The 10,280-nt window shown below is 43.7% G+C and overlaps 1 protein-coding gene across 1 annotated transcript in view; it reads left to right on the top strand.

Annotated features, from left to right (window-relative positions):
* The first annotated feature begins 105 nt into the window (after positions 1–105).
* DCAF13 (DDB1 and CUL4 associated factor 13) overlaps positions 106–10,280 on the top strand; it is a 48,060-nt gene continuing 37,885 nt past the window's right edge. Inside the window, exons 1-4 of the mRNA XM_065398582.1 lie at positions 106–227; positions 5,338–5,537; positions 8,822–8,929; positions 9,680–9,769. Coding sequence (XP_065254654.1) covers positions 158–227; positions 5,338–5,537; positions 8,822–8,929; positions 9,680–9,769 — 468 coding nt within the window. The 5' untranslated portion in view covers positions 106–157. The remainder of the gene's footprint in view (positions 228–5,337; positions 5,538–8,821; positions 8,930–9,679; positions 9,770–10,280) is intronic.

Below are 10,280 nucleotides of genomic sequence, written 5' to 3'. Positions count from 1 at the left end.
TCCTACGTAGGGATTAGGGAGGGTGTCACATGAGCCCCACGTTAGCTCTTCCGGTCGTTGGTGTGGCTAATGACCGCTGACTTGACCCGGAAGTGTGCTGGGCTGGTTCCGGTCTGTGCAGCCGTGAGGAGCGGAGCGCGGCGGCAGCAGCGGCAGGATGAGGGTGAAGGTGCTGAGCCGGAACCCGGATGATTACATCCGCGAGACCAAGCAGGATCTCCAGCGCGGTGAGCGCGCGGGCAGGCGGTTGGTTGGTTGGGGGGAAATCTTCGGTCCGCGCGATGGACCGGTGCTTGAGGTGATCCTGGCGCAATGGCTGCTTGTGCCAGTCGGGTGCTGAGCCCCGTTCCCTGGGGCCTGCCTTGTGCTGGGCCACCCGCCAGAGAAGGGGGAGCATGGGTCTGGCAGGCTGGGCTAGGAGAGGGTCTGACCTGCGAGCCCCTTGGACTGGGCCGCGTGTGTGTACAGCGCCTAGCATAGCAGCGTCCGGGTCCCGGACGTGGCGCCGTCCCAGGCTGCAAGTAAGTAACGATAACACTGTCGGGGGGGGGGGTGCAGCGCCAAACCGATCTCCCTTCCCCCCTCATGCGCCACGACCCCCTGCTGGTTTCGGCAGCATCCCGGCCTCCATTCAGTGCCAGGCTGGACTGTGCTTTGGCATCGGGGGTCATGTTCTAGTGCAGGGGTCGGCAACCTTTCAGAAGTGGTGTGCCGAGTCCTTATTTATTCACTCTAATTTAAGGTTTCGCGTGCCAGTAATACATTTTAACGTTTTTAGAAGGTTTCTGTCTATAAGTCTATAATATATAACTAAACTATTGTTGTATGTAAAGTAAATAAGGTTTTAAAAATGTTTAAGTAGCCTCATTTAAAATTAAATTAAAATGCAGAGCTCCCCGGACCGGTGGCCAGGACCTGGGCAGTGTGAGTGCCACTGCAAATCAGCTCGCGTGCCGCCTTTGGCATGCGTGCCATAGGTTGCCTACCCCTGGTCTAGTGCAAGTGATGGTGCCATGTTCATTGCGCACTTCCAAGCGCCGCAATGCCTGAGCATGTTTGTGCTCTTCTGTGGTTCTCCTTGTTGTCCTGTGTGAGCATTTCACACACTAATGAATTTACCATCTCAACACCTGAGTGAGACAGGGAGATATTATTATGCAGGCTTTACAGATTAGTAAATGACACTCAGGCTTTGGCTACACTGGCGCTGTACAGCACTGCAACTTGCTGTGCTCAGGGGTGTGAAAAAACACCCCTCTGAGCGCAGCGAGTACAGCGCTGTAAAGCGCCAGTGTAATCAGTGCCTGCAGCACTGCACACTCGCTCGCAGCGCTGCAAGCTACTTCCCTCGGAGAGGTGGAGTACATACAGCGCTGCGAGAGCTCTCTTGCAGCGCTGGCAGCGCGACTACACTCGCGCTTCACAGCGCTGATGCGGCAGCGCTGTGAAGTCCCGAGTGTAGCCAAGCCCCCAGGGAGATTAAAGCCAACACCTACAGAAGTGTCTGCTGATTTTGGATATCTCAGTAACTTGATGCCTGAGGCACCTATGGCCTGATATACAGAAATGCTTAGCACCTGCAGTTCCTATTGACTTCAGTCGGAGTTGAGAATGAAAATCAGATTCTTGATGTTTCAGATTGGATACTTAGAAATTGAGGAACATAAAATTAGTGTTCTCCTCTGCAAAGTGTGGTTTAAGTAATTTCCTTACCATGGCATAGAAAGTCTGTGTCAAAGCCTGGATTAGAAACTAGTTCTACTGGGTCCTGCCCAAGTGCTTTCACCAGAACTTTCTGCAGTCTGTGCCACTATCCATCATTCAACTTACTCCCAACAAGAACTCATTCACCACTGAAACAGTGTTCTGAATGAGTCAGGGGTCTTATGGAAAAAATAGTTGTGATCATGGTATCATAATGCTAGTGAATAAGGTATCAGAATTAAGAATATGTATGCTAGCTTAATTTTGACATTTCTGAACAGTTGAATGCTTCACTTTGCAACCTCAGTATTCTTTTAGTGTAGGGATATATTTTTCTATGAAATTTCCCAGGCTGAGTTTCCATCTTGTGCATTTATTTTTTTAGACAGGTGTATAATGGTCTGCATTACACAGTAAGAAAAGGACTGCCTCTTTCTACATAAGGACATGCCCCAATAATGTATTGGGAATGCAGGGTTCTGTTTCTGACTCTGGATATGGATCATGATCTAGATGAGGTATTCAATAGGCGGACCACAGGCCGAATCTGGACCACCAGATGTTTTGAATGGACCCTGAAATCTTTTCATTTACTTATTATTATTTATTATTATTTTTCTCTGGAGTCTGGACCTTGACTATACCTTGACCAAGAAATTTGGACCTTGACAAAAAATAATTGGCTACCCTGAGGTTAGAGGAAGGGTCTGGGAGTTATGACTCCAGCATGCTACTTATTTTTCAGTGATGTTTTGCCCTTATGTAGCGCTTGTTCATCTGTGGATCCAATGGCATCTAGTAAAGATGGGTGTGTCAGAATATTACCATATTACAGACAGTCTTGTCCTGGTCAGATTTGACACATTCTTTTTGAGAGACGCTGTGAACGTGGTCTAATGTAGGGGTTCTAAACCTTTTTATTTCTGAGGCCCTGCCAACATGCTATAAAAACTCCATGGCCCACCTGTGCCCCCACAACTGGTTTTCTGCATGTAATACTCCTGGGGGAATTCTTCACCACTGTGCATGCGCAGAATTTGTCCCCCACTGGTTTCTTTGCTTCCCTGCAGAAAAATGACTTTCTGATGGGGAAGCAAAGGCAAGCTACAAGAGCGGTCATGCAACCCTCCCCAGCAGTATTATTTCGGGTGCCCAGGGCAGCCGACAGAGAGGTAAATCACTGTGGGGGCAGGAGGCAGGACTGGGGAAGAACCAGCTGGTGGCTCCTACCCAGCACCAGGCTCAGTTGCTAGTCCCGGCTGGGCTGAGGAGGATCGGACTTCCTTTTCCCCTGCATGGCACACGGGGCTGTGTCAGACCTACCCCTGATTTCTCCCCCGGCTGTAGGAAGCTCTGCAAACTCCCCCCCGCGCTTCCTGCACCCATCGCTCCTCAGCTGCAGGGGGAGGGATCACTGTACAAGGAGCTGCTCCCCTATCCGCCCAACCCCCATGCATCCAGACCCTCCTGCCAAGCCTAACCCCCCACACACACCCAGAGCCCCCCTGATGAGCCCCACTTCCACTGCACCTGGACCACCCTGACAAGCCACCTGTACCTGGATCCACACCCTACCGAGCCCTGACCAGCTGCACCTGGACCCCCCTGCAGAGTCCCATTATTGTTGCACCCAGAAGCCCCCAACAAGCCCCTGTGCATTCAGATCCCCCCCCGGACCTGGCTCCCCCACTGAGCTGCCCACACACAGATTGCCCCACACAGAACCCTCTCAACCCATACCTAGATTTCCCCCCACACTAAGCCCTTTCACACTTGGATCCTGCCTTGCTGAGCCTGCCTGCCTGCCCACACCTGGCACAGAGGGGCAGGACCCTGAGGTGTTTCTGGGGCAGGTCCGGTTCTTACGCTGTGTCAGGGTTAGGTGTAGCCTCATTGCTGATTCAGTGTCCCAGGGGGAGCTGCACAGTGATCTCCCACCTCTGTGCAGCCAGTGGCCTGTGCTTCCTAATTCCATGCTGGAGCCTCTGCATTTATTTGACAAAATTTGCAGAATTTTGCAGAATTTTAAAATATTGTGTGCAGAATTTTTAATTTTTTGGCACAGAATGCCCTCAGGAGTAATATAAAAGCCAGGGCTCACATTAAGGGCTAGCAAGGAGGGCAGTTGCCCAGAACCCCACACCACAGGATGCCATGTGAAGCTAAGTTGTTCAGGCTTCTGCTTCAGCCCCGGGTGGCGGGGCTCAGGGCCCCAGGGCTTTCTGCCTTGGGCCCCAGCGAGTCTAACACTGGTCCTGCTTGGCAGCCCCCCGAAACCTGCTCGTGGACCCCCCAAGGGTCCCTGGACCCCTGGTTGAAAACCACTGGTCTAGTGGATGAGATTTGGGTCTTCCACTTTATATTCTATTTGTATGCTTTTCCCAGCTTTGTCAGATATGAATGTATGCAAATTCTTTGCCCTCAGTTATCTCATTTGTATAATAGGGTAAAGAAGAAACGGTAAGTCTCATAATGTAGGGATATGGTACCTTGCTTAGTAATAAGTGTTACGAAATGCAGGGAAATATTGTTGTTCATTGGAAGAGGTGGGGGTAGAACTCATGATCTCCTACCTCCACTAGACCAGAGGCTATTTTGGTTGTGCTGAAGAAGAGGTCTCATAGGCTATGTCTACACTACCGCGGTAAGTCGACCTATGCTACGCACCTCCAGCTATGTGAATAACATAGCTGGAGTTGACATACGTTAGGTCAAGTTACCACGGGGTCTACACTGCGGGGAGTCGATGGGAGAAACTCTCCCATCGACTTACCTTACTCTTCTTTTTGGGGGTAGAGTACAGGGGTCGACTGGAAAGCGATCTGCTGTTGATCTGGCGGGTCTTCACTAGACCCACTAAATTGACCGCCCATGGATCGATCTCAAAGCGTCGATCCCGGCTGTAGTGTAGCCATAGCCATAGATATTTAGAACCACAACTAGCCTTTAGATGGCTAGAGTTATGGTTATATGGTGGTGTGTGTGTGTGTATATAGATATATCTACACATTATATGTGTGTATATTAACAACACATAACATTTAGTTCTTGCTGCAGATAGCATGAAAATTATTAATCCCTTATTCTTGTGGTTTTCAGTCCTTCCCTTCCCACCCACAACAGCGTGGAAGAAACAAAATAATTACAAAATATCCTTGTCCATTGACACTCTCAATACTGGCTTTGTTTTTGGTTCTTTGAGCAGGTAATGGCTCTTGACAGGCAAGAGCCTTTTAACTTTCAGTTCCTAGCCTGCTCACATGACTAGCATAAATCCAATGTTTAGTTAAATTATGGGCATTTTAATTTCAGCTCTTTTTGAAATATAAGACAAATGTTGATAGCTAGAAGTCTAATCTAAAAGTAAAATCTTTTAAAAATTACTTGACACTGTCCTTTTAACTTCTTAATTTAAAAAAAGCTAGAAGGACTAACTCTAAACTTAAACATTTCAGTAGCAGGTGATCCCACAGATCACTTCGCAGTTATCAACGTGACAGAAATTCCAGTGTTGCAGGAAAATGTATTGTTTCCAGAATGGTAGGGAAAATCAAAGGAGAATTTATCTTAGGTTGAATTAACTTGCACCACAGAGGATGTCATGGGTTCTTACGATTATTCATCTTATTCCAGTTCCAAGAAACTATGATCCTGCATTGCATCCGTTTGAGGTTCCACGAGAGTATATGCGAGCCCTGAATGCAACAAAATTAGAACGCGTGTTTGCAAAACCGTTTCTTGCTTCGCTGGATGGTCACAGGGATGGAGTTAATTGTATGGCTAAGCATCCACAGAGTTTATCTACAGTACTTTCTGGGGCCTGTGATGGAGAGGTAAGTGAATTTGCAAAAAAAAAAAAAAGAATAAAAACTTTTTTTTTATATTTTGTACGTAACATACTGGGTCAGACCAGTGGTCCATCTAGCCCAGTATCCTGTCTTCCAACCGTGGCCAGTGCCAGATGCTTCAGAGGAATGTACAGAACAGGGCATTAAAGAACGATCCATCCCCTGTTGTTTAGTCCCAGCTTCGGTCAGTCAGAAGTTTAGGGATACCCAGAGCATGGGGTTTCCTCCCTGACCATTCTGGCTAATACCCATTGATGGACCTGGCATGAACTTATCTAATTCTTTTTTGAACCTAGTTATATCTTTGGCCCTCACAACATCCTCTGGCAACAAGTCCCACAGGTTGACTGTGTGTTGTTTGAAGAAGTACTTTTGTTTGTTTTAAACCTGTTTAATTGAGTGACCCCTGGTTCTTGTGTTATGTGAAAGAGTGAATAACACTTCCTTCCTTACTTACTCCACACCAGACATGCTTTTGTAGACTTCTACCATATCCTGCCTAAGTCGTCTCTTTTCTAAACTGAACAGTCCCAGTCTTTTTAATCTCTCCTCATTTGGAAGCTGTTCCATACCCCTAATCGTTTTTGTGCCCCTTTCTGTACCTTTTCTATTTCTAATATATCTCTTTTGAGATGGGGCAACCAGAACTGCACATCGTGTTCCAGGTGTGGGCGTACCATGAATTTATATAATGGCATTATGATATTTACTCTCTTATCTGTCCCTTTCCTACTGGTTCCTAACATTCTGTTAGCTTTTTTCACTGTCTCTGCACATTGAGTGGATGTTTAGAGAACAGTCAACAATGACTGCAAGATCTCTTTTTGAGCGGTAACTGCTAATTTAGACCCCATCATTTTGTATGAATAGCTGGAATTATATTTTCCAATGTGTATTACTTTGCATTTATCAACACTGAATTTCATCTGCCATTTTGTTGCCCAGTCACCCAGTTTTGTGAGATCCTTTTATAGCTCTTCGCAGTCTACTTGGTACTTAACTATCTTGAGTAGTTTTGTATCATCTGCAAATTTTGCCACCTCACAGTTTACCCCTTTTTCCAGATCATTTATGAATATATTGAACAATACTGGTCCCAGTCCAGATCCTTGGGGGACCCTGATATTTACCTCTCTCCACTGTGAAAACTGACCATTTATTCCCACCCTTTGTTCCCTATCTTTTAAACAATTATTGATCCATGAGAGGATCTTCCCGCATATCTCATGACTGCTTTCTTTGCTTAAGAGCCTTTGGTGAGGGACCTTGTCAAAATCTTTTTGAAAGTCCAAGTACACTGTATCGATTGGATCATCCTTGTCCACATGTTAGTTGACATGTGGACAATTGGAACTCCTTGGAAAATTCTAATTGATTGAGACATGATTTCCCTTTACAAAAGCTGTTGACTCTTCCCCAACATATTGTGTTTATCTGTGAGTCTGATTATTCTGTTCTTTACTATAGATTCAATCACTTTGCCTGGTAATGAAGTTAGGTCTACTGGCCTGTAATTGCCAGGGTCACCTCTGGAGCCTTGTTTAAAAAATTGACATTACATTAGCTATCCTCCCGTCATCTGGTACAGAGGCTGATTTAAGTGATAGGTTATATGCCACAGTTAGCTCTGCAATTTCATATTTGAGTTCCTTCGGAACTCTTGGGTGAATTCAAAAAGGCCTCTATTTTCAAATCTGTGGAATTGTCCCACACCTGAGCCATTCTTTTTAGGGGAGTCCTCTGCAGTGAGGAACAATACAAATAATTCATTTTGCTTCTCCATAATGCCCTTGTCTTCCTTGAGTGCTCCTTTAGCACCTTGTTTGTCCAGCTGCCCCCACTGATTGTGCGGCAGACTTCCTGCTGCTGATCTACTTAACGTTTTTTTGCTGTTAGTGTTTGTGTCATTTGCTAGTTGCTCTTCAAATTCTTTTTTTGGTCTGCCTAATTATACTTTTACACTTGACTTGCCAGAGTTTCTTTCAGTTTTCCCTGGTAGAATTTGACTTCTGTATTTTTGTCCTTTTGCCTTTGTTCACAGCTGTCATTTTTAAGCTTCTGCATAGAGCAGGCAATCTATCCATTACTGTTAGTGTAGCACAAATCTTAAATATGACTGTCTATTTTTGTATTGTTATAGGTAGCAAATAAGAGTATTGTGATAATTAGAAACAATTATAGAATAAACACCTCATTTTCTCCCCCACTCTGTGCACAGTGTTGTAATTGTTTCCTTTGACCGGTCATTCATTTCCCACTATTTGTGGGTATTACATACACAATTATCAGGGGACAAATTTTAGAAAAAGGGGAGGGAAATGAATTGGAACCATGGGAATAAATGTATAGGAAACATTTCGGGACTCAACATTGTAGAATGGAAGTGGTCTTGGGCATTAACACAAAATAAAATATATAAAACCTAAGTACATTTTTATTATTCATTTCAGTTGGATTCTGAAAAAGCCTGAAACAGAAATATTTATTAGAGATAAACAGATATTGGAGATGTAATCAGAAAATGCTGACTTAATATGTTCACTATGAAACTGTACAAGTGCAAAAGTATTGTTTCCCAATAAGTCGTGAAAGAACATTGAAATGAAATGAAATTTTTGCATTGGATCCAAAGATTATTCTCTTGGATTTCTCCTTTTATAAGATGTCTCTACTTTTTCTCAGAAACAGAAATTTTCTGCATATTCTCTTCTTTTGTATAATTTTATGTATCTGAAGGCAGTGGAAAAGTCCCAACAGTACCTGAATTCCAGAAGTTACAATTACTATGCTGAAGTGTGGCTATATAAGGAGCTAGGTCATGGGTGGCTCACAGTGAAACTTCTAAAAACTTGTTTGTGGACTGTGAGATATAATTACAACTTTTTAAAAATATCATGAACTCTTGGATAGGAACAATGGTATACAATAATTCCTTTCACTGCACTTTCTATGGTCCCTATCTTGCAAGCAGGTCTACTCATGTGGAGCAGCTTCCAGTATTGGGTTTGTAAAATCGAATTCGTGCTAGTGGTAGTGGTGACACTCACTTCAATAAATAATTTTTTAAAAAATATTAAGGAAATGTGATTGTAAGCCCACAAAAAATAGACACGGATATTCAGGGGAAGGTTTGTTTCAAACTCATTGGAACGCATTTTCTAAAACTAGCTAGATTTCAGACTGCTGGTGTCCATTTGACATGACTTTTCATGACATCTTACAGCTAGAAAACTACTAAATGGAAAAATGTTTTGGTATGCTTTTAACAGGTTAAAATTTGGAACTTGACCAAGCGAGAATGCATCCGTACATTACAAGCGCATGAGGGCTTTGTACGAGGGATATGTACCCGCTTTTGTGGTACCTCTTTCTTCACCGTAAGTAAAAGTGTTGGTATGAAGTATAGAGTGTACTTCCACCATTGGTTTTCCAATTGGAAACTTATTGTAATCATTTGGTGAGCTTCTCTATGGTAGAACGTTTAAAATGTCAGTAGTATTTAGGAATAATGTCCAGTAAACTCCATTTATATTGCAAACCTAGCCTTTTCTGTTTCTGAACAAAAATGTTTGGCGCTACAATGCATTTGTTAACCAAGACTAGCAATTTTCTGGTGTTCTCCATTTAATAAGGGCAACTCAGTTAATATGAGTGTGTTATTTTACCTACTGGTTTTGATGGTAAACTGTAACTGAAAGACGCCAATAGTTACTATGATTCAAGATGGTTTCAATTGAGTAACTAAAGTCAGAGTTCTGTCAGTAAAACATCCTTTTGTTGTCCCTTTATATCAAGTATAATGGGTTCAAGTGCACATAAACTGTGATAAAATATCAGTGTTTGGTGTTCAAATGAAACAGGACTAACATCTAACAGTGAAAAGAATGAAGTATGGAGAACAGAATGAGTTGATGGGTCCTCTTGTTAACAAAAATCTTGCACGTCCATCTACCGAAAATGGAACGTGTATCCACTGCTTTGAAGTAGACACTAGATAAGTGTCATGAGGAGGGGAAAAAATGGTTCGGGTAGTTGCATAACATAGGAGCTTGAATCGTGTAAATAGAATAAATGTGTGTTTAAATACTGAAAGAGCTAGCTGTATACATTTTCTCCAATACTTCTAGGTTGGTGATGATAAAACTGTGAAGCACTGGAAAATGGATGGCCCGGGATACGGGGGAGAAGAAGAACCACTGCATACAATTCTTGGAAAGGTATAAAAACTTAGTGTTGGTTTCACACTTCTATTTTCTTGTTACTACTTAGGTTACTTAAGCATCGACTAGTAGGGTGGAAGCTGATTGATTGTGGGTCTGGGATTTACATTTCTGCATTTTCTCCTGGGAATGTTTTGTGTTTTTCAAAGACTCAAAAAGGAATAGCACAAAGACTCAAAAAGGAATAGCAAATTTTTTTTAAAGTACATCAGAAGCAGGAAGCCTGCTAAACAACCAGTGGGGCAACTGGATAATCGAGGTGCTAAAGTAGCACTCAAGGACGATAAGGCCATTGTGGAGAAACTAAGGGTATGTCTACACTACGGGATTAATCCGAATTTATATAATTCGAATTTAGGAAACCGATTTTATAAATTCGAATGTATTCGGCCACACTAGGCACATTAATTCGGTGGTGTGCGTCCAAGCTACCGTACTAGCATCGATTTCCAGAGCGTTGCATTGTGGGTAGCTTTCCCATAGCTATCCCATAGTTCCCGCAGTCTCC

This window comes from Emys orbicularis, chromosome 2 (genome assembly GCF_028017835.1).
Source record: "Emys orbicularis isolate rEmyOrb1 chromosome 2, rEmyOrb1.hap1, whole genome shotgun sequence".
Classification (NCBI taxonomy): domain Eukaryota; kingdom Metazoa; phylum Chordata; order Testudines; family Emydidae; genus Emys; species Emys orbicularis.
The sequence above is the reverse complement of the archived record's forward strand: the minus strand, read 5'-3'. Positions and strand labels throughout refer to the sequence as shown.